The sequence below is a fragment of the Podarcis raffonei genome, chromosome 18 (genome assembly GCF_027172205.1).
Source record: "Podarcis raffonei isolate rPodRaf1 chromosome 18, rPodRaf1.pri, whole genome shotgun sequence".
NCBI lineage: Eukaryota > Metazoa > Chordata > Lepidosauria > Squamata > Lacertidae > Podarcis > Podarcis raffonei.
The window spans coordinates 826,740-854,478 of record NC_070619.1 but is presented as its reverse complement, the minus strand read 5'-3'; the positions used below and the strand labels follow the sequence as shown (position 1 = coordinate 854,478).

Below are 27,739 nucleotides of genomic sequence, written 5' to 3'. Positions count from 1 at the left end.
CGGCGGGAGCCCCGGGGCTGCACTGAGCATGCGCGGAAGGGTGTGGGCCGGAGGGGCGCCTCCTGAGCGTGTGCAGAGTGCTTTCTGAATGGACAACGAGTGCTTTCTTTTTTAAAGGAAGGTGCTCTTGTGTAAAATGACAAAAGTTGCATCCTGCATTGGTCATACTCAGAGTAGAACCACTGAACTCAACAGCTGACTCACTTCAATCCACTAATTTCAATAGGTCTACTCTGAGTAACACTGACTGCAAGCCTCCGAGGAAGCCTGTTCTCCTAAATACGTGCAGAGAACGGGCGCCCCTCAGCAGGTGCGGAGGTCCCAACAATGGAGCATAGGCAAAGTGCTTTTCTGCAAAGTAGACCGAAGAAAAACTTCCCCGCCGGGCTGCGTGCGCCGCAGGATCGGGCCCTTTCTCCCGGCAGGAGACCCACCCAGACTCCCCGTCCAATCAGATTCCTCCTCGGGCTATTAAAATCCTCCCTCGGGACTAGCAGCTGAGAGGAGCATTGGGTTGTGTGAAATCCCCCGGAAAATGCCTTTTGGGGGTTTGGGGGCGCTGCTCCTCCTTTTGGGGGGGACCCTGGTCGGTCCCTCGGACGCCGCGGGGTCTTTTTGGCAAGTCACTTTGCCCACCTGCGACGAGCAGAGCCTCGCTTTCCTCCTGCTGCCCCAACCGAAGGTCTCCGCATCTCTTATAAGGCTGCTGGGTGAGTAAAGGGGCGGGAATTCAGCTTTTTTTCAAAGAAAGAAGAATTTTAAACCCACTTTTGCAAGAATCCCACAAACTGGGGGCGGGGGCCTGGTTGGTCTGAGCTTCTTGCAAGGTCTGGACAACAACAATGGTGTACAAATGTATTTATTATTATATATTAATAATTATAGAGCAGTGGCTCCAGAACCTTCTGGAGACCCTCTGTCCCCTTAGTCCCCTCAACTTGCCCCCAGGGCCCTCCACCCTTAGAAAAAGCATTATTCCAATAGTACTGTGCGCCGCATAGTGCAAAACGGTGACCATTAACTCATAAATCCAACTGAAACTGCTTAGTCTAATTCACCCAAAATTAGGGGCCCTGCGCTGTGATTTCTGCGCTGCAGGAGGTTGGGATGGATGACCCTGGGGGTCATGGCTCTCCAACAATGTAATTTGGCACTCTGCCCTTTGCTTGTCCATCCTGCAAGGCTTTTTAAAGCCTCCTTAGGGACTAGCTCCAGAAATGAGTATTTGGGTGAGCAGCTTCACTGCAATTGGGGACAGACGGAGGCAATATTTGGCTTACTCAGAGGAGCCTCACTGGAACCAATGGTCCTAAATTGGTTGTGCCCGTTTTCCAAAGGGTCTACTACTGCAAATATTTGAGGAGGTCCTCTGTTCATCTGCATGCAGGAACGAGTGTCTGTTAATTCCAGTGGGGTTACTCTTGAGTAGGGCTTGCTTTGCAGAGCAGCTGGGGGGGGGGGAATAACTTGAATGTAATAAATAACAGCAATGCAGATAAAACACCAGGAGGGAAAGAGTCCCAGGTGTCTACTCAGAAGTAAATCCTGCTAAGCTTAGTGGTGCTTACTCCCAAGTAAACTGGGTTTGCATCCTGACCATGAGAACCAGGACCCAGGAACCTCTTTAATAGAAAAACAACAACTGCCCATTTGAACCTCCACTGAAGCATTTATTCTTTAAAGTAAATTATTTTTCATATATAATTAATATATCATAATATATATCTCTTAATGAGCGGACCACTCTCTTCCTCGCCAAGTGGGAGGGTCTGTATTTCTCCAGGGACACCCCACCCCAAGAAATACAGACACACACACACCCCACCCTGGGCAACAAAGCAAAGGAAGCACACACACCCATTGGCTGCTAGGAAATCCCAAAATCCACTCATTTGTTATTCCCTATATTGGGGTATCTTAAAATAAGCTAGCAAGCTTCTGGGTTTTGCAGAGTTCATCAGGCTCGATTGTAAAGCTAGATTGTGGGCTGGGGTAATAATTTGTGGAACGACAACCTGTTTGGCAAAAACTTCTTCTCTCCTCCCCCAAATAAGACCCCAAAGGTAACCCCCATCTTCTGAAGAACGACTCTACCTGTGGGACTTCTGCCTTCCCCAATCCGGATGGCTCTGTAGCGGTGAGGGTGGCCTTTGATGGGTGTTACACCAGAGTGCAGGTAAGGTCTCGGCTTGCACACCTGCCCCCTGTCCCACCATCCAACTAGTAACATATACATAACTCTCCCCCCCAACAACCCTGCGAAGTAGGACAGACTGAGAAAGGGGGAGCCGTGTTGTGGTTGCCCTGTGAGCTTCGTGGCTGGGCAGGAGGAGTGCTTGGTTAAGTAACCCTACGCCACTTAAGGCACATTCCCCCCCCCCACTAAAATACTGGGAACTGTAGTTTGAGGGCACTGGGAACCGTAACTCTCTAGGGGTAAACTAAAGTTCCCAGGGCTCTTTTGGGCTGGAAAACAATACAGCCTGGTTCTTCCGCTTGATGGTTGGTAAAGCGTGAGACTCTTAATCTTAGGGTTGTGGGTCCAAGGCCCACGTTGGGCAAGAAGTTGCTGGATGACCCTCCAGGGACCCCTTCTAGCTCTGATTCTATAAAGCTAGAAAAATGAAATAATGACGGCAACATCCTCTCCCCACTAGGATTCCCGCTACCGGACGACCGTCCACATTGAAGGCCTGGCGGCGGATGGACGGATGACCTCCTACAAAGAGGAGCTGAGCTGCCCCGAACCTCTCCTAGGTACCCCGTGGAAGGGCTTTCCTTGGGGGTTTCTGGGGGCAGAGGCTTCCTGACCCTGCTGGGGTCACTCCCCTGCCCAGAAGACCGTGCCATGGGTGTAAAGTGTCACAGTGCCCCCCAAAGAATCCTGGGAACTGTAGTTCAAGGGTGCTGAACATTGCCAGGACCTCTTCCCCACCCTGAGGGCTTCAGCAGTCAGGCCCTCTTTGCGGGGAGCTCTGGGATTGGTAGTTCTAGGAGGAGGCGAGAGGCCACTTAACCAATCTCAGCGCCCTGAAGGAACTACAGCTCCCAAGATTATTTCAGGGAAGCCATTCCTGGCGACTATTCGGACAGGCCTGTGCCCCATGATTTTGGGGGGTATTTTGCTGGTGCTTCTGCTACTGCTTCTGTTGTTTTGTGTACACAACACAAAGTGCCACATGCTAATATTCAAAATAACACACACAACCCTCACTCTGTTCTTCTCAAAGTGCAGCTTTCAAATATCCAGACAAACCAAATGGCTGGCTCCCCTTTCCCCTCAACCTGGTGCTCTCTGGATGCTGTGCTACAACTCCCAGCACCTCCCCTGTCTTGGCTGTGGCTCCTCAGGCTCCTCCTCTTCCAGGCTACTGCGCCTTGTAGTCCGCTGCCTCTGCAGTCTGCTGCCTGAGGCTGGGCTGAGCTCCTGTGGGGCAGGTGAGCTCATAAAGGGGGCCAGGGGTTGCCGTGGGAGAAGCCTGCCCTGATTGGGGGCCAGGGGTGACTTGCCAGAGAAAAGCACCCGGCCCCATTTCTCCCTCAGGGTCTTGGCCAGGATGTTCCTCCTGGACCTCTTGGCGACTGTCCTGCTGGCCCATGGGCCTTGCGGGGCTCTGGCCTTTGCTCCGAAGGTGGGCGACGTGGGCAAGCAGGGAAGCCTGGCAGACCCCCAGGTGCTGTTTTGGGGTAAGGCTTCGCTCGCCAGGTGGCTCCCCGCAGAAACGCCCGGCTGCCAGATTGGCAAAAGCCGCCCAGTGAAAAACTAGCTGGGGAGTTTTCAAGTTTCTAGTCCTTTGTGAGTGCAGGAGTGCCGCCACTTGCCTTGAAGGCGCCCCAAAAGAGCTGGAGAGAGGGACTTTGGGTTTGGCATGGGGTTGCCCCAAAAGCAGCAAACCTCTCTCCTTGAAACGAGGTTCTGAATCTCCAGGTCACGGGTTCGAGTTGGGCAAAAGATTCCTGCATTGCAGGGGGTTGAATTGGATCACCCTCAGGGTCCCATCCAACTCTACAATTCTGTAACAATGGGATAGTGCTGTAAATAGACCATCCTGTGCACCACCATAGCTTGGAGTTTAATGAAATATTACTCCTTTTTGCTAATTATTTTTTATTGATTTTCCATAATTTTAAACAAATTATCACCAGATTAGTAAAAGTTTAATACAAATTTAAGAGCTGACTGCTCCCCAGTTTTCTCTTCTTTTCCCCTCCCTCTGTTGCTGCTCCAGATCCAATAGCTTTTCCAACTTCCATTTCAAAATCCACTCATCCCTTCTCCCTGCACATCGCCTGTAATGTGCCAGTTTTATCCATTATTATATCCTGGCCCTCAAAATAGTTGAGTAGAGTCAATCCTCTTTTACCTATCTGTAATAGTCATCAAGTCCATCTTAAATGGGTGATGGGTGACACCTGGCTTGAGAGCAGTACATGTGAAAAGGATCTAGGAGTCTTGGTTGACCACAAACTTGACATGAGCCAACAGTGTGACACGGCAGCTAAAAAAGCCAATGCAGTTCTGGGCTGCATCAATAGGAGTATAGCATCTAGATCAAGGGAAGTAATAGTGCCACTGTATTCTGCTCTGGTCAGACCTCACCTGGAGTACTGTGTCCAGTTCTGGGCGCCACAGTTCAAGAAGGACACTGACAAACTGGAACGTGTCCAGAGGAGGGCAACCAAAATGGTCAAAGGCCTGGAAACGATGCCTTATGAGGAACGGCTAAGGGAGCTGGGCATGTTTAGCCTGGAGAAAAGGAGGTTAAGGGGTGATATGATAGCCATGTTCAAATATATAAAAGGATGTCACATAGAGGAGGGAGAAAGGTTGTTTTCTGCTGCTCCAGAGAAGCGGACATGGAGCAATGGATCCAAACTACAAGAAAGAAGATTCCACCTAAACATTAGGAAGAACTTCCTGACAGTAAGAGCTGTTCGACAGTGGAATTTGCTGCCAAGGAGTGTGGTGGAGTCTCCTTCTTTGGAGGTCTTTAAGCAGAGGCTTGACAACCATATGTCAGGAGTGCTCTGATGGTGTTTCCTGCTTGGCACGGGGTTGGACTCGATGGCCCTTGTGGTCTCTTCCAACTCTATGATTCTATGAAATCATTTGCCTCCCATACCTCTGTCTGGGGCAGCACTGCCTGAGAAAGACAGATCCTTCGGAGTTTAATGAAATACATCGAGTTTTGTGTTTTAGGTTCTGCCAAATGCATCCAGTAGGCTGGGGTGGAGGTGGGTCTTTCTCATTTTATTTTACTTTTTGCAAGAGAGACTCTGTGGGTCTTTGTGGATGCAATTGTAAGAGACAAATTCTGTTCGCCTCACTGGCTTTGAGCTGCAAGACGCCCCAAGCTGGTGAAACCCAAACGGCTGCCAATTGCCGCTGGATCCTTGCGAAATGAGCAAGCTTTTTGAAAAGGGCGCCCAAGATCCAGGAAACGTAGCGTGGCTGCAGCGCCTGGTTAAGCCACCTGCCCCATGGGTAGGGGGCACAAATTCTCCTCAAATGCCCTTTCAAAATATGTTGTCAAAGGGGGATTGTGCGTTTGGTTCTTATCTTTTATTTATTATTAATCAATTAATTGAATTAGTATCGCCCCCTGTACCTGCAGGTCTCATTTTATGCATTTTACGCTTTTATCTTGTGATTTTATCTTATGAACCACCTGAGACCTGCAGGGATAAGGGAGTGTACAAATTTAATTAACAACAACAACCCAACTAATCTTAAAAATAAAATAAACCCGGAAGGTTGACCTTTCACCTTAATGCCACCTGCCTCGACTTAGCTCCCTCTCTCCTTCCAGCTCTGGATACCCCGAGCGCCAGCCACTGCTCGTCCGTCCCGGCCCCCGACAGGCTCCCTTGCGGCCCCCACCAAGTGCAGCAGGCGGAGTGTGTGGGCCTAGGATGCTGCTACAACCCGACAGAGAGGGGGGTGCCTTGCTATTACGCCAAAAAAGGTGCGTTGGGTTTGGGGGTCCTGCTGAGCCGGGAAAGATTTCCCCCCTCTCTTGCGACACTTGAACTCGCAGCTGTGCAACGAAGAGGAATTTCCTGGTGGCCATTGCGGCCTCCTGTGGCAGGGAGTTCCGCAGTTCAACTGTGCTGCTTGAAGAAGTCCTTTTTTTCCTGTCCCAAATCTTCCTTGGACATCCCTGAGCTCCACCCTTTGCTCCAAGGCCTTTCCCTCCTCCAGCAATTTCTCCAGCCGCTGGGGAGGGGAGAGTGCTGCTCTTACACGCTGCTCCTTCTTGCCCATTTTTCATGGGGGCATCAGGCTGACCCCTGTGGGGGCAGGAGGCAGCACTAGATGGGCCCCCGTGGGCCTGATCCAGCAGACTCTTCTGCTCTTGAGCCTGGCGACCATCGTTTCCTCCTGTGGCAGGGAGTTCCACAGTTTGCATTGCTTGAAGAAGATCTTTGAATCTTCCAGCGTCCGGCTTCCTTCTCTGGCCACGAGTTCTAGTCTTGCAAGAGGGGGGGGGAATCTATTCTCTGTCTGCTGCATAATTGTACTGTATAATGTTTTGTCCTTGTATAATCTTTGGAGTGGGCAGGGTATAAATAATGAAAATTGTATTGTTTATTATAATCCCTTTGCCTTTTCTCTCCACAAAGAAGCCCCCAATGCTGCGACTGTTCCTCCATCGCAAAGAACCGAGCCTTTTGCAGGGATTAACTGGTGACTTCTCTTGTGATATGAGCCAGAGAGGACACCAGGGGTCATCTATCCCAACCCCCTGCCGTGCCATAATCTTGGGGATCTGTTCTGAATTTTAAAAAAGCAACCAAATTATCATTATCAATTTTACAAATTTGCACAATATTTTACCAAATACAAACCTTACCTTCATTATCAACTTCCCTTCCCCTTCCATTGATCATTTGACTAACCTTTTACCGCTGCATATTCTAATTATTCCATATTCTCTCTCTCTCTCTCTCTCTCTCTCTCTCTCTGTTTTACAACTACCAGACTTTCAGAAGACATCTGAAGGCAGCCCAGTTTAGGGAAGCTTTTAATGTTTAATAGACTATTGTATTTTAATATTCTGTTGGAAGCCACCCAGAGTGGCTGGGGAAACCCAGCCAGATGGGCGGGGTATAAATATTATTATTATTATTATTTATTTCTTCATAGCTTAGTGCTGAATTTATCCTAATCCTGTTAATGTTTTAATATGTCTACAATGATTTTTCAAATATTCTGCATGACATTTCCAGTCTTCCTTGAGAATTCTTTCATCTTATTCTACTAGCCACTTCTATATATTCTGTTAATTCCATCTGCTATTCCTCCTTTGTCGGTGTTGTGCCCTCCATTTATTCACGGACACCATTTGTGCTGCCGTGGTTGCATGCAGAAAGAGATTGATTCTGCTTGATTCTGAAGGTTCCCTTCCTCTCTTCCCGCTCTGCCCGCCAGTGACTGCCCGCTGCACCCCGGACGGCCACTTCTCCATTGCGCTCTCCCGCCACGCCACACGCCCCCCCCTCCGCTTGGGCTCTGTGCGCCTGGCCAGCGGTCAGGGGGAGCGCTGTGCCCCGGCCTCCAGGAACAACGGCTTCGTCTTCTTCCAGTTCCCGCTGTCCGCCTGCGGGACCACCTTCCAGGTAACGGGTGGGGCGACACACGGGTGTTGCCATCCAGCCAGAACGACACTGCGCTTGTTGCTCTCTTCCGCTTCTCTCTGTGGGCAGAGATGCTTTGGGGAGCAGAGGAAGGCGCTGCTTCCCTAAAACAAAAGAAAGCTTCTAGACCTCATGGATGGGGGGGGAGAGATTTAAACAGGGACTTGGGAGGCTGTGGGGTACAGAATCAGACCCTTGGCTCGCCTAGGCGATGAAGCCACTATTTTGCAAAGTTACAAATCCAGCGGCTAATGATAATCATAATAATTGTATTCAGTGTACCCCACCAATCAGACTGGCTTATTCTTATGCATTCAATTTCTATACTGCTTTATATTTTAAAGAAATAAATCTCAAAGCGGTTTGCAACACTTGAAAACATCGAAATGGAACAACTGGGAACGAAACAAATTCATGTTGTTCACCACCCTGAGATCTATGGGTTTAGGGCGGTATACAAACGTATATAATACTGAAATTCCCGCTTGCCCAGCCACTTGGGGCAGCTTCCCACAGAATAGAAGAAGCCAAAGACACCTTCCTTGCCCAGGGCTGCCTTCTGATGTTTTCTGAGTGTCTGTGGCTGTTCCTTGCCGATAAACAGGAGGGGGACCGCAGGAAAGCAGGCCTGTCTCTAGGCGGCCGGGTCTTTTTGGCGGCTGGGGAAAGGGCTGTGTTTATATGTCGTCCCTCCCCTGCAGGCCTTCCTTCCCCCCACCAATGGCCTTCCTTTCTCTGCCCAGGAATCCGGCAGCCGACACGTGTATGAGAATGAGCTGGTGGCAGACAGGCAGGTCTTGGCGTCCCCGTCGGGCTCCATCACCCGCGACAGCGACTTCAGGTAGGAAGCGGGGAAGCCGGTGCAGCAGAACAGTCGGGAGGCGAGGGCCGGAGCGCCTGCTTGGCATGCAGAAGGCTTGGTGCTCCTTATTCCTGTGTCCTCCCCTTGGAACAAGGAGGACTAGACTCTTCAATAATAATAATAAATAAATAAAAGTACAAAACCCCCAATGATTCCCTTGCTCTCTGGCAGGCTGACCGTCCGCTGCAGCTACTCTGCAGAGGATTCTCTCCCGGTCGGCGTCCAGATTGCCACTCCGCCTCCGCCAGCCGGGGTCGCCGAGCAAGGACCCCTAACGCTGGATATGAGGCTGGCACGAGGTGAGGGGGCTGGTTTGGGGGGGCTGGAGTGGGGAGCCCCAATAAAGCACCATTGGCTCTCGTGGGGTCTCTGCTGCCCCTGTGCTGGGAGAGGGTCTTGGCTCAGGGATGTGGCAGCAAACTCAGAAGTTTTCCTCTTCCCTCCCTCTCCCTCTTTCCTTGTGTGCTGCACTTTGGGGGGGGGGGTGAGATCATAAGCTTGCAAGTAGGGACTATCTTGATCTTATGGCATACCTGTTTCTATTTCTATGCCACCTTTCCACAGTTCAAACCATGCTCCAGGTGGCTTAGAATGTGAGACAAATAACTGCAGCATAACAAAAGTAGTCATAATTGATAAATGCAGCATCAAAAAATGCACAAGCAAGCTGAACAATTTCTAGCAGCTCTGGGAGGCTTTTTGGCTGAAGAAGGGGGTGTGGATCCTTGAAATAAATATATTCAAAAGAGTCTTGCTTCTAAAAATGCACCACCTTCTAAGATTATACCAGATTCTTATAATTATGGAATCATCCAGCCAGTTTTTAAAGCCTCCAAACAGATACGCACAATGCAATCTCAGATAAAATCTGTGAAACTTTAAAATCAATTTCTCAAACCCACCATAAATTTTAAGTCAGGAGGAAAGGGTCTACCCCTCGTTGGCTGGGGAGCAGAGGGCCCTATTTGCCCCCTGCTGGTGGGACAGGATCCTTCCTCCCGGTCTTGAACGTAAACTGCACGTAAGAAGAGCTGGATCAGGCCCAAGGGGGCCCATCCTGTTCTCACAGGGGCCAAGTGCCCCAGAGAACTGGGGAGTCTAGATAGACTGTCTCTGGAGCTGGAGGTTCCATTAGGGCATTCGAAGACCCTTGCAGCTGGGTTGGGCAAAGGGGGGCCCGTCTGGCCCGGCATCCTCTGCTCAAGTGGCCAACCAGATGCCCCAGCTGGAAGCCTGCAAGCAGGATCTGAGTAAATGGTTTTCGGAAAAATGGAGGCCTCCAACTGCGAAGGCAGAATAAGCCATCCTTGCTAGTAACCCTCCATAGCCGCCGCCTCCTCCTCCATGAATCCACATTTTAAAACCATCCAGGTCATCCCTATCGTCTGTGGCAGGGAGTTCCACAGCTTAACTAAGAAGTCCTTCCTTTTATCCGTCCTGATAGCATTCAGCTCCACTGGCTTGTCCACGAGTTCTAGTCTTGCAAGAGAGGGAGGGAAGCTTTCCTCAATCCACTTTCCGTGCCCAGCAGAATCATAGGATTGTGGAGACGGACGGGACCCCGAGGGTCATCCAGCCCAACCCTCTGCAAGGCAGGAATATTTTTGCCCAACATGGGGCTCAAACCCACAACCCTGAGAGTCTCCTGCTCTCCCGACTGAACCATCACCACCTCCTGTGGCAGGGAGTTCCAAACTCTGCGCTGCAGGAAGGAGGACTTCCTGAAACTCCCAGCTTCCTTGGATGCCCCTGAGTTCGGGTCTCTCCAGAGGCGGAGAAGGGAACCTTTTCTCCATCCAGTAATTTTTCCAACTTCTTTCCCTCCCCAGATGCCACGTATTCCTCCTATTACTCCGGCCTGGACTACCCCGTGGTGAAGGTCCTGCGAGCCCCGGTCCATGTCGAAGTGCGTCTCCTTGCCAGGACGGATCCAGCCCTAGTCCTGGTCTTGCATGACTGCTGGGCCACCCCCAGCACAAACCCCTTGCAGAAACCACAGTGGCTGCTGCTGGAGGATGGGTCAGTGCTGGCTGGGCACAGGGGCGGAGGCTTACGGGGTAACGAAAACAGGCGGAGGGGTGTTTGTGGTGAGCCGGTTCGGTTTTCCAGAAAGACTCCAGCTTCTAGTTAAATAATAACATTTTATTATTTATACTCCGCCCATCCATCTGGGTTTCCCCAGCCACTCTGGGCAGCTCCCAAAAGATTAAAAACAGAATAAAACATCAAAACACTAAAAACTTCCCTAAACAGGGCTGCCTTCAGATGTCTTCTAAAAGTCAGATACTTGCTTATTTCCTTGACATCTGATGGGAGGGCATTCCACAGGGCGGGCGCCACCACCGAGAAGGCCCTCTGCCTGGTTCCCTGTGACCTCATTTCTTGCAGTGAGGGAATCAGCAGAAGACCCTCAGAGGAGGACCTCGGTGTCTTGGCTGAACAAAGGGGGTGGAGACTCTCCTTTTTAGAGCAAGCATAGGCAAACTCGGCCCTCCAGATGTTTTGGGACTACAACTCCCATCATCCCTGACCACTGGTCCTGTTAGCTAGGGATGCTGGGAGTTGTAGTCCCAAAACATCTGGAGGGCCGAGTTTGCCTCTGCCTGGTTTAGGGCTTTAAAGGTCATCACTAACACTAGAACTAGCTGCTCGGCTTCCTTTCCATGAAACCTCAGGCCAAAAGGGTCTCATGGTGGCTTTCTGGCTGCGCTGGCTACCCAACCCTCTCGCTAAGTATAATTTTTATACTTACCGTTTTATTTTAGAATTGTTTGATTCCCACTGAAATGGAGAATGCCCGGTTGTGCGTTGCTGGAGGCTTTAACGTGGGGATTTTCTGTGGGGCGATATTAAGGTCTCTGGGCTCCTAAGTGGGTTGATAATCAGCTTTGGTTGTTCTCTGCAGGCTAATCTGTGAGTCTTTAACCTTAGATCACAGGGGAGGCTGTGGATCAGCGTTAGAAACTCAGATATATAAGCTAATCACCAAACGGCACCTGAAACACAAGTTGTGGTCACCACAGTGGAATGTCTAGGCACCTTTTTTCCTGTGGAATTTATTATTATTTAGAAAACTTACTATTTATCTCTTTGCCCAGTTTTCTAGTCTTCTGGTGGTAGCACCATATATTGATGGCCTAGTTGTTCATACTGAATCCTCATATTACGTCTCCAGAACCCATTGTAGTGGATCACACAAATTTGTAATCTATTATTATTCTTAATCCTGTTTTATATTTTAAAGAAGAAAACAGTCTCAAAGCGATTTGCAGCACATTAGATCATCATATGAAACTATCCAGAATTAAACAAATTCTGGCTTCAAGGAAAATATTTCAGATCTTTCTCTCAGGGACATTTTGCTTTCCCTATATTTATTTACTGGCTTAATTTATAGAACTTCCCCCTAGCAGAAGGACTCTTGGAAGGCAGTGGGGTGTAGTGGTGAGAGTGTTGGATGAGGACCTGGGAGATCAGGGTTCAAATCCCCACTCCGTCATGAAGCTTGCTGGGGGAACCTGGCGTCAGTCGTGGCCTCTTCACCTACCTCACAGGGTCGTTGTGGGGATTAACTGAGGAAGGGAGTGAACCATGGACTCTCTGGAAGAAAAAAGTGGGATATAAATGCAGTCAGTGAGCTCTTCTGTTGACCTGCTTAAGGAAGCCGGAGAGGCCAGTTGCCAACCTGGCGCCCAGAGATCTCCACAGGGTCGCAATTGGACCCACATCAGTTGCAAAACGCGCCTGGCGCCTGGGGGATTTCTAGCTGCTGGAAGGGCGGTGCCTGGAATCTTTCTCCCCCCCCTCCCGGCTGCAACGAAGGTGAGACAAAGTTTTGACCTCAGTCCTGTTGAAATGCTGACGGAACTACAGTATTGCTAGGCACTTTTGGGGTTTCTGCTCAAAGTTCTGCAAGGAAAGTTTTGGGCGATGTCCGATGGGCCTCGATGCGAAAGGAGTCCATTCTGATGTGCCCAGTCTCTTCTAGCCAGGCAATCTCAAGACCGCCAATCCCTCTTGCTCTGCCTCAGGTGCCCCTACAAGGGAGACAACTACCGGACGCAGCTGGTGCCCATCGGGGCCGACTCTGGGCTTCCCTTTCCAACGCACTACCAGCGCTTTGTGGTCAGCACTTTCACATTTGTGGATGGCGCTTCCCAGCGGGTGCTGTCTGGGCAGGTAAAGTCTTCCGCAGTGGGTTGCGGGGGTGGAGCTGACCTTCCCTGCAAAGAGAGATCTAAGGTTTGGGGGGGGGTTCATGTGTGTGTGTGTGTGTGTGTGTGTGTGTGTGCGCGTGCGCACACACACCTGAGAATTCTGAGGCAATTTGCACTTAAAGCCCAGTCTGCTGGCAGAAGCACCAACCCAAACGTGGAGCCGTTCTGTTGAACTTTGGATCTCTGCAGATCCTGCAGTGCACTTCTCTCGCCAAAGATGCCAAATTGCAAAAAGTAGGGGTAACGTGTGTTACCCCCAAATGGTTTCTCAAAGGGTGTGGAGGGCCCCCCTGGTGTGGCAGGAGAAGATGGCCAGTGTGGTGGGAAAAGGAGGAGGATAATAATTGATTTCCTTTTCATTTTTATTCCGCCCGCCTGACAGCTGCCCCACCCACTCTGGGCAGCTCCCAACAATACATCAAAAAACACAGAGAAGCATTAACTAATTTAAGTATAGTATAAAAAAATAAATGTATTTGCACAATATGAATAGATATCTTTTTGAAATGAGAACAAGAGCAATCAAGAGATACCAAGGGCAATCCTGGCTGTGTTTCCTAATGCATTTCTTGTCGGCAAAAATAATGTGTAAATTTTTATTCTTAAAGAGTCGCCAGAGGAAAAACATTTGGGAACCGCTGCATTAAGGGGAAGCAGTTTTGCAAAACGGCGTCCATTAGGAGAAATTTTGCTTTATAAAATACTGTGTTTTAAGTTGTTGGAAGCTGCCCAAAATTATCATTATTAATATGCCCCAAAATGGAAATTTATTTTCCTATTGCTGGGGGGGGGGGGCGGCTGCCTCTGCACCTCAGTGCTGAAGTGCTCAACAGAAAGCTTTGTGCAGCTGTTTATTAGGCTTCTAAAAATGGGTGTGGGTCACCCTTGGAGTGCGCTTGCAGTTGCCCCATTTGCCAATGCAGCGCCTCCACAAAGAGGGTCTGTGGGGCAGAGGTGTGGGGTCTGCAGTGTTTTTGCAGGAGTCCTTCAGCTCTGCACACAACCTTCTGACCCCAACCGGGGGGCTGGGAGACTCGCTTTGAACTTGCCTCGGTTTCCCCCTGCGGCTGCCCCTAAACCATCACTCTCTTTGACCTAACCTGGGGAGAAAACAGCAAAGACCTGATGAAGAGAGCACAGCAGAGGTTATATTGTCTGAGAATCCTCTGGAAAAATAATCTCTCAAAGGACTTGTTGATGGCATTTTACCATTGGACTGTTGAGAGTGTATTAACTTATGGTCTGCGTGTGTGGTTTGGGAGCAGCACAGTCAGGGGAAAAAACAATGCTGTCCAGGGTTGTAAAGACTGCGGAGAGAGTAATTGGGTGCACTCTTTCCATCTTGGATCAAATCTATGTTTCCAGGTGCCATAAGAAAGCTGCAGAGATAGCGCAGGATAGTGCGCACCCCGGAAATGATCTTTTTCAGCTTCTGCTTTCTGGAAGAAGGTCCAGGGTTATAAAGACTAGGACTAGCCGCCTGAGAAACAGTTTCTATCCAAATGCGATTTTGGTTTTATTTTTTATTTTTTATAAAGATATTTATTAAGTTTCCAATTTTATACAAACAAAAAGAAAAAAGCAAAAAAATTTAAAAACACATACAGTTCTCAATACTTAATTTTCAATGACATATTTCCCTGACCTCCTCATACCTCCCCTTCTTGTATTCCAATTCAAATTATTTACTCAGCAAATCCTTATCTCAAAACATTGCAGCTGGAAACCCCTTAGTTTCAATCCATCATCATTCAACATTCTTTAATTTTACAATATTTCTGTAAATAGTCCTTAAATTTCTTCCAATCTTCTTCCGCCGACTCTTCTCCCTGGTCACGGATTCTGCCAGTCATTTCTGCCAATCCCATACAGTCGATCATCTTCATCTGCCATTCTTCCAGAGTGGGTAAATCTTGCGTCTTCCAATACTTTGCAATAAGTATTCTTGCTGCTGTTGTAGCATACATAAAAAACGTTCTGTCCTTCTTTGGCACCAATTGGCCAACCATGCCCAAGAGAAAGGCCTCTGGTTTCTTCAAGAAGGTATATTTAAATACCTTTTTCAATTCATTATATATCATTTCCCAGAAAGCCTTAATCTTAGGGCACGTCCACCAAAGGTGAAAGAATGTACCTTCGGTTTCCTTACATTTCCAACATTTATTATCGGGCAAATGATAGATTTTTACAAGCTTGACTGGGGTCATGTACCACCTGTATATCATTTTCATAATATTCTCTCTTAAGGCATTACATGCCGTAAACTTCATACCTGTGGTCCATAACTGTTCCCAGTCAGCAAACATAATATTATGTCCAACGTCTTGTGCCCATTTAATCATAGCAGATTTAACCGTCTCATCCTGAGTATTCCATTTCAACAGCAAATTATACATTTTTGACAAAGTCTTAGTTTTGGGTTCTAACAGTTCTGTTTCCAATTTAGATTTTTCCACCTGGAAGCCAATTTTCTTATCCAAATTGTAAGCCTCCATTATCTGATAATAATGAAGCCAGTCTTGCACTTTATCTTTTAATTTCTCAAAACTCTGCAATTTCAATCTGTCCCCTTCTTGCTCCAAAATTTCCCAATATTTTGGCCATTTGGCCTCCATGTTAATTTTTTTCTGAGCCTTAGCCTCCATTGGTGACAACCACCTTGGGGTTTTATTTTCTAGTAAATCCTTGTATCTTATCCAAACGTTAAACAATGCTTTCCTGACAATATGGTTTTTAAATGCCTTATGTGCTTTAACCTTGTCGTACCACAAATATGCATGCCACCCAAACACATTATTAAAACCTTCTAAATCCAAAATGTCTGTGTTCTCAAGAAGCAGCCACTCTTTCAACCAGCAGAATGCTGCTGATTCATAGTAAAGTTTAAAGTCTGGCAGGGCAAATCCACCCCTTTCCTTTACATCAGTTAATATCTTGAATTTTATTCTGGGCTTCTTGCCCTGCCAGACAAATTTAGAAATGTCTTTCTGCCACTTCTTGAAACAATCCATTTTGTCCAAAATTTGCAGTGTTTGAAACAAAAACAACATTCTAGGCAATACATTCATCTTTATAACTGCAATTCGACCCAACAAGGAAAGTTTCAAACTTGACTAAATTTCTAAATCTTTTTTCACTTCCATCCAACATTTTTCATAGTTATCTTTAAACAAATTCCCATTTTTACCTGTCATATTAATTCCCAAGTATTTCACTTTCTTAACCACAGTCAGTCCTGTTTCATTCTGAAACTTCTCTCTTTCAATCGGTGTTAAGTTTTTCTCAAGAACCTTAGTTTTTAACTTGTTCAATTTGAACCCTGCAACCTGACCAAATTCTTGAATTAATTCTAAAACTCTTTTAGTACTAGATTCTGGCTCCTGTAGTGTCAAAACTAGGTCATCTGCAAATGCTCTCAATTTATACTGTTTAGCTCACGATTCTGGCGCCCTTTTCCCTTCCAAAATTTCATTACAGACTTCCTTCAAAGGTTGTAATAACCACTCTTTCAAAGATCTGTAGTATCTGGAAGTCAACCCATCCGGTCCTGGAGACTTGCCTAGTTGCATATTTTGAATGGCACCTTCTATCTCCTGGTCAGATATTTTACAATTCAACATTAATTTACTCTCTTGTGAGATTTTTTGTAATCCATTTATCTTCAAAAATCGATCAATGTCCATTTCATTCTGTGGCCCTTGTACATATAATTGTTTAAAATGCTTCTGGAAGCAATTTCTAATCTCAGTTGGATTATGTATGTCTTTTTCTTCTACTTCTAAATTTGTAATAGTATTTAATTTTTGTCTTTTTTTCAATTGTCAAGCCAGTAGTTTCCCACATTTGTTCGCTGATTCAAATGTCTTTTGTCTCATTTGTTTAATTTTCCATTCTATTTCCTGATTCATCAATTCCATATATTGTACTTGATATAGCTTTATTTCTTTCAAGATCTCCTGCGACTTTGGCTTTACTCTCAGTTTTTTCTCTCCTTCTTTTATTTTTTCCAAAATTTTATCCTTTTTCTCATTTCGGCTTCTCTTTTTTATTGCATTCTGTTGAATCAGGAACCCTCTCATCACAGCTTTACTTGCATCCCAGATTACTCTTTTTTCAACATTAGTAGTCATATTTATTTCAAAATAGTCTCTCAAAGTTTTTTGGGCCTTTTTATATACTTCTTCATCTCTAAATAAAGTGTCATTCATCCTCCATCTAAAGGAACCGGGTGTTATTTGCTTCATCTCCATCTTTACAGCATTATGGTCTGAGCAAGTTTTAGGGCAGATTTCCACTTTCTTTATCTTTGGTGCCATTCCTCTTGTAATCCAGATTTGGTCAATTCTAGTCCATGTCATCTTAGCTTCAGAGAAGAAAGTTCCCACTCTCCCCAGGGGGTTCTTAGTTCTCCAGATGTCAATCAAGTCCATATTGTCAGTCAATTCAAAGAAAGTTTTTGGTAGTCTACCATCTTTGGTGACTACCTGTTTTTGTGCCTTATCCATATTTGTAGATACAACTCCATTCATGTCCCCCATCATCACCCCGCCTAGCACTTTATCGCTGCCCTTTGTTACTATATGCGGATGACGCAGTCATCCTTTCTTTTTCTAGAGTAGGTCTTATGAGGGCCTTAAATTTTTTTGGATCATATTGTAACGCAAATTACCTTACAATTAATTATGAGAAATCTAAAATTCTAATTTTCTCAAAGAGCCGGAAACTCCATAATTGGAGAATTGATGGGAGAGTCATCGAACAAGTCTATAGATTCCAATACTTGGGAGTTTGGTTACAACATAACCTTAGATGGAAGGCCCATGTAGCCTATGTTACAAATAGAGCCAAAGCTATCTCCTTGGCGATCTTGCGATTTTTCTTCACCGATGGGGCCCTTCATATCCCATCGGCATTGAAAGTCTTCAAGGCCAAGGTGATCCCGACAATTGCTTATGCCATCTCAATTTGGGGGACTTTTGTCAACTTATCCCACCTAGAGGTTATTCAAAATCAGTTTTTAAGAGGGATATTGAAACTGGCCAACTGTGTAAGTAATACAGCGCTACGCCTGGAACTTAATATTGTATCCCTGGAAAACGCTCTGTGGAAGCACATACTTTGTCACTGGTTATCTCTATGGCACAATCTCCCAAACTTGTACTTGATACAATGTATGTGGAGAGATGATTTCCAGAGCCCATGGGTAAAAAATTTACAACTGAAAATTACGGCAATGGGAATCTCCCCATCCAAATTACTAGAGCAGGATATAGTTCCAGCTAAAAGAACAGTAACCTATAAATTAGAGGAGATGGACTTGCAGCAGAAAATGGTCTTGGGCAATGGTACCTGCTCACCTCTAAACCTTGGTTTATTACCCCTCTTAAGGCTCCCAAACTATTTGAATTCCTTAACTTCTTCGGCTCATAGATATGCCTTTGTAAAGGCAAGATTCAACACCTTCCCATCGAACGTGCTGAGAAATAGATTCTCCAATGGACAGATATCGCTCTTATGTGATTGTAATTGTGGGGCACCGGAATCGTTGCATCACATAATTTTTGATTGTGCATTTCACTCATCGGCCAGGAGCAAGTTTCTTGCTCAATATCTAAAGGGAATTGCCGATGATACGAATGAAGCCAAACTGAGATATCTATTAAATGATGATTACCCCCTAAGATCACTCATGGTTGCCAGATTCTTGATCAGCGTTCTATCCCTAAAGAAGAGAAACGGACTCCTGTGCGGCTCGGATAATCCCTTTAAACTATGATCTATGTTTTAGGATGTAATTAGGTGATATCACCATTGATGTCTTCTACTAATTTATGAGTAGAGGGTGATGTTTATGTTACAAATTTACTGTAATGTATGATGTTGGTCTTTTGTTTTTGTTTTGCTTTGGTTCTTGTCTGTTTTTTGTAAGTTTTGACGGTTTTAAATTTGGAGGTTTAAGTACATTATGTTGGTATGGGAAACTGTCGTGTGATGGGCCAATGGCCGTAATAAAATTCAATACAAATACAAAATGTCCCCCATCAAGATTATATTATAGTCCATATAGTCCAAAAGAACCTCATGCAACTTCTTAAAAAAATCAGATTTCCCCTCGTTCGGTGCATACACCCCTACAATCAAAAATTTCTCTCCTTGAAATTGAATTTCAATAGCCAAATATCTTCCTTGTTCATCTTTAAAGATTAGTTTCGGTGAGAATTTCTCCTTTGCATATATCACCACTCCTCTCTTTTTGACCTTATCAGACAAAATAAATTCTTATCCCAGTCTCTTATTGATAAGTATTTTCCTGTGTAACCTCATTACATGTGTTTCCTGTAGACAAATCAAGTCCAATTGTTCTTTTCTTAATATATGAAAAACACCTTTTCTCTTTTGAGGGGAGTTAAGTCCATTACAATTCCAACTTAGAAGTTGCAGAGCCATGATGAGTTACTTATTCTTCCCTCCGACTGCCCCTAGTTGTTGTTCTTCTTCTGTCGGTGGTATGTCTTTCCCTGGGCCAAAAAGTCCGAATGATAAATTTGCTATGTCTGCAATTCCTTTTCCTGATGCAGTTGGTTCCTCTCCAGCTTCCACTTCCTTCTGTAAGTCCTCCTCGTGATCATTCAAAAATTTGTCTTTATCAATCACTGTCCTTATTCTTATTTTTCTTCCTTTATATTTGAAAGATAGGCCTTGGGGAAATTCCCATCTAAAAAGTATTCTGTTTCTTCTCAGTAAACCAACAAGATCTCTGTAGTGGGCCCTTACGTCCAAAATATGTTTGGGTATATCCTTGAAGATCTCCACAAATGAATCTTCAATTTCCAAAGTTCTTTGATAGTGCAAATTTAAAATTTTGTCTCTTTCTTCTTTTGTTCTTAAGGTAATCAAACAATCTCTTGCTTTGTTCTTTCTATGCCTTCTACCAAGCCTAAATGCACTCACTATCTTAAACTCTTCCTTCCCCAGGTCCTGTTGCCAAAAATCTACAAATTCCTTTGTGAGGAAGTCTGCCAAATTGTCTTTCTCACTTTCCGGTACTGCTCTGAGTCTTAAATTCCTCTCTTTCCCTTGTAATTCAATCATAGACAATGTCAAATCATGATCCTCAAGTTTCTTATATACCGGTGGTATCTTCTCTTGGACAGCGGTTGCAATTTCCTTAGCTTCCTCAGCTAACTTCCGAGTCGAGGCCGATTCCTCCAATAATTTTTCAATAGACTGTGTATTAGAATTCACCTTCTTTCCCAGTTCATTTATACTTGTGGTGTTCAAATCAATTTTTGCTGAGGCCTCAGCTACTTGTTTATTTGTCTCTGCAACCTGTTTAGCTAAGTTTTCCAGAGATGCATTAATTTTACCAAGTGCCTGAGCCAATAAGTCTTCTGATGACATGGCTTTTGGCTTAACTTGCGAAGCAGCAGCTCCTACTATGCCTGCTGCTCCGGATGTTGAAGCCCTTCTCTGATGTGTAGCGTCAGTCATTATCCCTTAAAAAGCTACAGTTTCAATGTCCTTAAAAGTTACTTTTTGGTCCAGATCAGTTCAAAAAACAATGTATTTTTTCACAGAGTATCAGTGTTCTTTGCCCTTAACGTGCTGACAGCTCTTCCCACTAATCAGCTTCCCCTGTCAAAGGCAGTCCGTTCCCAGATTTTAGAGGCAGCAGATATAACTTTACTTCCCTCTTTCCTTGCAGGTAAATGATGCTCAAATTTCTCCCCTCCACTCCTGCAAACAGGAGGGGGATCGCTTTTTTGGTGTTGGATTTTAATCTTTAAAAAACGTGTTTCAAAGTTACGGCTTTACAATCTCTTTGCTTTGATCTATTTACAAGGCGGAAAGGCAGACATCCTGTTTATGCCTTTACCGTTTCGGTGCCAAATTTACTCAAATTTTTCTTCAATTATTTTGCTTACTCCTACTCACGGGTAGTTGCTTTGAATTCCAATTGTCCAGAAAGAAATCAGCGCTCTCCGACCATGGCTTGCGGCTTCACTCCGCGAAGAGGATAGACGACTCTCAGCTCCACGCCACTCACCCCCGTTCCATTCGGAAGCCTTTAAAAAGGCTCCTTCGCAGCAGGGGAGGGCGCAAATGGAGCCCGCCGAGTCTCCGGGTTCACAGGCTTCACCGCCTGTGATTTCTTCGGGTCCCCGCTTCGCCGCAGCGGCCAGACCCAGTCCTCGCAGAGCCGGTTCCCTCCGGAGCTCAGAGGGAACCCGCCATTAATCGCTGGCGCTGACCGGAGGTCTCCAAATGCGATTTTGGTTTTAAACGCAGTGTAAGGTAGACTCTGTGGGAGTTTATAGTATTTAATTATGGGGTATCAGAGTTTTTAGGGGGCTAACCAGGTTGGGATAGCAGATTTGTTGGTTTTGAATGTCTGATGTAGATTTTTTCAATTTCATTGTTCTGCATGGGACAATGACAATAAAGATTACCGTATCGTATCTCTCTCTCTGCCCCGCTTCCCCAATCCAGGTCTACTTCCACTGCAGCGCTTCCGCCTGCGCCCCCTCCGCCCTGGAGAGCTGCCGCATTTCCTGCAACACAAATCCTCTTGGCAGGAGTGAGTCCCCGTTTATTTCTGAGGCTGTGGGGGGATTTGGGGGCAGGGCCAGGCCACGTAGTGGGGGATCGTTGCACGGCTGTCGTCCAGGTGCTTCCCCCACCCTGAACCCCCCCAATGTCTTTCTCCCACCTCCAGGTCGCAGAGCATCGTCTGGGCAGCGCCGTCTCCCTGAGAAGTGGCTGACCCTGGTGACATCAGACGGCCCCGTGAACTTCTCTCACAAGGACGCGGACACAGTTGTTCACGAAGGTAACGCGGGAGGCAAAATTTGGGGGGGAGTAGATTTTATTCAGTTGTCCCCCACCAGTCATGATGCTAGAAAAAGCTTTTACTTGGTCAGGCTATCAGCAGCCTCTTTGCGAAAAAGAATAAAATAATATTCCATATAAAAAAGGACACAAGTGGCCTCTGGGGAGAGACCCTGGGAGTCTCCAGCCCTATAAACCGCCCCGGCTCATGCATTCCTAGCCTTCACTTTGCACGTGCTCAGGAATTAAGTGGCATCCTCTTTGGGGCTAGATGCCCGATTCAGCCAGAAGAACAGGGCGTCTATCTGGAGATCTTCTATTTCTTCGTTATTAACTTTTTGACATACTGCTTTTTATTATGAATGTGTTTGGATTTTAGTGCTCAATATGTTAAAAAACCTCCAATAAACTTTTTATAAAGAAAGAAATCATTTGCCCAACACATGACTCGAACCCACAACCCTGGGATTAAGAGCCTTGCATGCTACCAACTGAAGTTTTTAAGCTGCTGAATGTGTCTGCAGCCCAAATCTCTCTCTTAACCCTGCCTCTTTGGGGTTACTGTTAATTCTACATTTCTCTCTCTTTCTCTTAGTGTCCCCCAAATCCCTCTACCCTTCGACCTTGATGCAGTGGGACAACGTCCTCTTCCTGGTGGCCGGCCTGGTGGCCGTTCTGGCCGTGGGGATGTTCTCAGTCGTCGCCCTGAAGAAACACCAGGCGGCTGTGGGAGGCCAAAGCCTTCCTTATGCGTGAGAGGAAATAAAATTGAGAGAGAAAAGGCTTGGCTCCTGTCTTCCCTGGGCCGGCCAGCCTCCCTGCCTGTCCCACTTGACCCCACGGCGTCTGGGGAGCCTGTCTGCCTCTTCACCCTTTTGCCTTGGCTGGGAATACAGGCTATTTTGTCATAAGAATCATAGAGTTGGAAGGGACCCTCAGGGATCATCTAGTCCAACCCCCTGCAATGCAGGAATCTCAGCTGAAGTATCCCTGACAGGTGGCCCTCCAACCTCGGCTTCAAAGGAGAGGCCACAAGCTTTGTTTTTTGGCAGAACTCTCTCTGGCCTTTATAACTCTCACACCTTTAGATATCAGTCCTTTTTTGCCTTCCTCAAACGGGGACCCCCAAATTGTCTGCTCCCCCACCAACACAGACACAAATAAACCAACACTGCCTGAAACTCTTTTATTATTATTTTCTCGGGCTATTAAAAAACAACACCCCATTTTTGCCCTAAACTCAGCAGGTCACAATTGAGCTTGGAGGATGGGAAAATCTTTGGCTGCTCCCTGCTGGGGGGATTGGAGATGCTCCCCAAAATTCCCACCCCTTGGACGGGGGGGGGGAGCTTTTAATGCAGATAAATTGCTTTATCCCTGGAAGGAATGCATAAGGAGTTGGCCTCGTTTTTGCTGCCCTCTCTTGTTCGCATCCGAATCCGCAGCAGACTCTTCTCTCTGTGGCTCTGAGAGCAGAAGATTTTCAGGGGGAGCCGATCCCGGCAATTAGAAGTATTCCTAATGGGGACATTTGCTCATCGGGTTCAGTGTTGCCTGCACTGGCTGGCAGCAGCTCTCTGGCGTTGCAGGCAGAGGGGGGTCTTTCCCTGCCCTGCCTGGAGATGCTGCTCTTGGGCATTGAAGCTAGAAACCTTCTGCATGCAGAGCAGCTGTTCTTGCTCCTCAAATAAGTGAAATGGGATTCTAGTCCTCATGACGACAAAGGGATGATCCAAACAGGAGCTGAGGAAGTGGCCTTACGGGCTGGATGACCCCAGTGGGTCCCTTCCAGCTCTGTGATTCTATTTAAGTGGCGTTTGGGTGGCCCAGGGATGTTGTTGCTGTCTCCTCCTGCATGGAGCTTTATTTTTGAGGGAAAGGTTTCAGTCCAGCAGTCTTGTCTGCAGAAGGTCCCAGGTTCAACTCTCTACACTACAGCATCATCAGGTTAGACTTGCAGCACCCCTGAGGCTGAAACCCTGGAGAGCTGCTGGTGCTGCTGCCAGTCAGTGTAGACAATAGCTAAATGGACTCCCCCAACGGCCTGTCTGTGTAATGAACCTTTCTGGCTTTGCAAGCTCCATTCCTGGGTCACATCAAGACTCGGGTGCTGCAGTTGCCCCAGCTGCTGATTTGGCTTATGGGGGGGGGAGCAAAGGCTTCCTTTTGTCCAAAAACTTGTGTTCCCCCTCCCCATTCCGTTTCCTCTTCGTCACAAGCACTTCAGGATGTGCAGGTTGCACGATGTCCCCCAAGGGCAGCTGCACAGCCGGCCAATGCGCGCCCCTTTCCGGACGGCACAGGACTCCCCGGCATCACACTGCAAAGTGGGAGAGATACGGTAATCTTTATTGTCATTGTCCCATATGGAGCAATAAAATTGAAAAAATCTACATCAGACATTCAAAACCAACAAGTCTGCTATCCCAACTTGGTTAGCCCCCTAAAAACTCTGATACCCCATAATTAAATACAATATACTCCCACAGAGACTACCTTACACTGCGTTTAAAACCAAAATCGCATTTGGATAGAAACTGTTTCTCAGGCAGCTAGTCCTAGTCTTTAAAACCCAGGACCTTCTTCCAGAAGCCAGAAGCTGAAAGAGATCATTTCTGGGGTGCGCACTATCCTGCACTATCTCTGCAGCTTATAGCAACTGGAAGCATAGATTTGATCCAAGGTGGGAAGAGGGCACCCAATTATTCTCTCCGCAGTCTTTACAACCCTGGACAGCATTGTTTTTTCCCTGACCGTGCTGCTCCCAAACCACACACCCAGACCACAAGTTAATACACTCTCCACATTCCAATGGTAAAATGCCATCAACAGGTCCTTTGAGAGATTATTTTTCCAGAGGATTCTCAGAAAATATAACCTCTGCTGTGCTCTCTTCATCAGGTCTTTGCTGTTTTCTCCCCAGGTTAGGTCGTCTCTCAACTCCATTCCCAGAAATCGAAAGGGGGTTGGACCCGATGGCCCTTGTGGTCTCTTCCAACTCTATGATTCTATGAAACACTGAGACCTGTTCCACACACTTCCTCTCAATAATAAGTGGCTGAATTCAAGAGACGGAATCCGAGTTGGAAGGGACCCTGAGGTCCTCTAGTCCAACCCCCTGCAATGCAGGGATGTGCAGCTGTTCCTGGGAAAGTCTGTGGTGTTGGGGGTGGGGGTGGGGTGGGGGTTGTGGCAAGAGGGGTGTCCCCCACCCGCTGCATCAGAGGCAGGTGGTCAACAGGGCTGGGGGATATCTGGTTTATTCTGGCATTGCAGGGGTTGGACTAGGTGACCTGCAGGCTCCCTTCCAACATCATCATATATCACCGACCGGTGGTGCCCCCGCAGAAAGGCTATTGGGAAATGATTTATAATGAGTTTTTTAAAATGTTTAAAGTGAAACCTGAGGCTTTTTTTGTTAGACCAGAGCTTCCAAAGGAATTATTTAATCTGTTTATGTATGTTACGATGGCAGCAAGGATACATGCAAAAATGGAAAGAAGAGGCAGTCCCAGCGAAAGAAAATTGGCTTATGAAGATGATGGACTAATCTGAGATGGCTAGACTAACTCTGAGAATGAAATAATGAGGAAAAATTCCTTGAAGAATGGAAATATTTTGTAGAATCTGGTTATGTTAAAACATATGCAGGATTTAAAGTCTAGCAACAGATGAGAATTGGTAGTTAAATGATTTAGAATTAACGCATTTAAGGGGTAAAATAGAAGTACTAAAGGAGCATAAAGCTTCTAAATACATTTCACCCGTCATATACATTATAGAAAAGAGCACCATGGAAGGCTGGATGGGAGTCAGTGGACATGAGCACTATGTTCTGATGGTTGTTTAAAATAATTAACAGAAACAACTCGGCTCAGTATTGCAATGTACAAATCTATCACGATGTCTGAAAGAAGCACTGGCTGGCTTCAGTTTTCCCCACATTGTGATTTTTACATAGCACATGGCACGTGATTCACAATATATTGCCAGGTCAAAAATTATGAAACCAATATCACAATATGGATTTGAAACCAGTTTTGGACGTTCTAACGCCCAGCCCTAATCAGTCAATGGAGAGCTGGGTGGAATCTGCCTTCTTGCACCCAGGGCCTTTCTGTAGGGGTGCCGTATTTCAAACAGTGAAATTTGGACAGAAAAATTGTGGAATTTTTATTAGTTTTTATGGGAAAATGGCACTGCAGACATGGATTGCCATACATCCGGATTTTCCCGACATTTTTTCCGGTTTCTGCCTGAACACTGCTGCCGACCTCAGTATTCCATGTATGTCCGGGAAAATCCAAGCGTCTGGCAATTATCTATCCATTTCACCATTTTAACTAATTCTCTAGCTGGCACATTCTCAGACTGTAGTTTGTGTGTGAAGAAATAATAATGACTGACAGATGCCAACAACATGCCAGCTCTGCCCTGTTCTGTCCAGTTCCTAGCCCAGCTTTAAAGCAGGCCCAGGGCAGTTACTGGGTGTCCCCTAATTCAACTAAAGCATCTACAGAGCAGAACTAGCATATTGTTGGCATCTGTCAGTCATTCTCTCTCTCTCTCTCTCTCTCTCTCTCTCTCTCTCTCTCACACACACACACACACACACCTCTGCTCCTCAGACTACAGTTTGAGAATGTGTGAGCTAAAGAATTAGTAAAATAGTTAAATGGATAGATAAATGGTTAATTACCGAGAGAGAGAGAGAGAGAGAGATCCATCTGTCTTGAGAGACAATGGAGTGTGCCTCTCAAGGGGTGAAGTCAAACCCCTGTGTTAGCCCCGATGTGTCCTCCCCGGGGCACAAGCCTGGGCTGTGTGTCTGGAGGTCCTGGGCTGCCCAGATGACAAGACGTCATCTCAGCCTCGCTGATATGGCCCAAAGGAAAGGAAAGCAGAGCAAGACATTGGGCACCAGCTGGGCTGCAGGAGTTGTCGGGAGGAGGCATAGAAGGCGCCATCCAACCGCCTTAGGGACTCCACTCTGGATTTGTGGAGGGTTCACTCCTGAGCCTTTTCTTCTCCCAAAGACGTCCAGCAGGGCAGTGGAGGCATAATAATTCAGAACAATTCATAATGCAAGTCTGAGAATACTTACGGAGGGCACCCAGCCCAGCTTTTTCTCAATGGACGGCAGCTGGTGGTTCTTCAGCTTTTCCAGAACCTCTTTCAGGGCTCCAATCTGCAGAGCAAAAGGGGAGCAGCATTGCTCAGAGAAGTGTAAAACAGGCCCGCCAGGAGCTGAAGGGGCGCAGAGGAGCTGAAGATTTGGACATCCAAAAATTGCAGAGTTGGAAGGGACTTTGAAGGATCATCCAGCCCAACCCCCTGCTGGAATATTTTGCCCAACACGGGACTGGAACCCGCGACCCTGAGATTCAGAGTCTCTTGCTCTCCCACCTGATCCCCCTGCCCTGAGCAACTTGCTTACCCTCCCTGTTCCGCCCCACCAGCAAGGATCACTTTCCCAGCTTACCATCTCCTTTTCCTCCTGGCTCTCCTGGGCACCCACACCGGCCCCCCGGAGTCCCACCACCTCTTCTCTGGCCCCCAAAAGCAAGAGGACGCACCCTATGCAGAGGATGGGCAGCTTGGAGCTGGCCATTGTGCTGAACCAGGACCCGACTGCCTTCTCCTCCTGGCCAGCAGAGAAGGCTTTATAACCCCGGCTGAGATTTCCATCCCTCTTGCAAAAAGCCCCATTGGCGTGTCTGGTTTTCTCCCCCCCCCCACTTTTTAGGGGGGCTTGTCTTGGGAAGAGGTGTGGGTGGACCTTGCATTTTGGAGACAGACCTCAACGCCAACCCCATGTCACCCAATTTGCACCCGCAGGAGAATTGCCCCTTTGGGTGCCATGAATTTTTCAAGCAGCCGTGTTGACTCAAAGGAGATAATTGCAAAAGTTTCCCCCAGGAGGTTGGCAGGATGTAATTGAATGCCCAGAGGCCCCCTCTTCCTCCACCCCCAAAACACGCACACAATGGGGTCATTTTGAAGGGTTTCCAACTGCGTCATGGCTGGGTCACCCAATATTCTAAAGTAAATAAATGTCCATCAAGGGGAATTAGAGTCCACAGAGAAATAGGATTGTGGCGAGGTTTTTTCCTCCACCCACCCCAAATGCAATAAATTAGATCATGCTGAGAGTTTGAAGGAGACCTGAACACCTCCAGCCTCACTCAGGGGC

The 27,739-nt window shown here is 46.8% G+C and overlaps 2 protein-coding genes across 3 annotated transcripts; one reads left to right on the top strand and one right to left on the bottom strand.

The window, feature by feature from the left end:
• The first annotated feature begins 46 nt into the window (after positions 1–46).
• On the top strand, positions 47–22,327 carry LOC128405634 (zona pellucida sperm-binding protein 4-like). 2 transcript variants are annotated; one of them, XM_053372453.1, is made up of 12 exons: positions 47–710; positions 2,055–2,176; positions 2,658–2,757; positions 5,811–5,966; positions 7,433–7,620; positions 8,382–8,479; positions 8,672–8,799; positions 10,330–10,519; positions 12,532–12,679; positions 21,208–21,295; positions 21,434–21,547; positions 22,142–22,327. In XM_053372453.1, exons 1-12 carry the CDS (start codon positions 536–538, stop codon positions 22,300–22,302), a joined length of 1,668 nt encoding a protein of 555 aa, XP_053228428.1. In that variant the 5' UTR covers positions 47–535; the 3' UTR covers positions 22,303–22,327. The 2 variants fall into 2 exon arrangements, with proteins under 2 accessions (XP_053228428.1, XP_053228429.1); XM_053372454.1 differs by lacking the exons at positions 47–710; positions 2,055–2,176; positions 2,658–2,757 and adding an exon at positions 3,465–3,687.
• Positions 22,328–22,725: 398 nt separating this feature from the next.
• On the bottom strand, positions 22,726–27,227 carry LOC128405639 (cocaine- and amphetamine-regulated transcript protein-like). The gene is made up of 3 exons (XM_053372462.1): positions 27,029–27,227; positions 26,651–26,734; positions 22,726–23,866 (listed from the first exon to the last, which is right to left on the bottom strand). Exons 1-3 carry the CDS (start codon positions 27,155–27,157, stop codon positions 23,759–23,761), a joined length of 321 nt encoding a protein of 106 aa, XP_053228437.1. The 5' UTR covers positions 27,158–27,227; the 3' UTR covers positions 22,726–23,758.
• Positions 27,228–27,739: the final 512 nt, after the last annotated feature.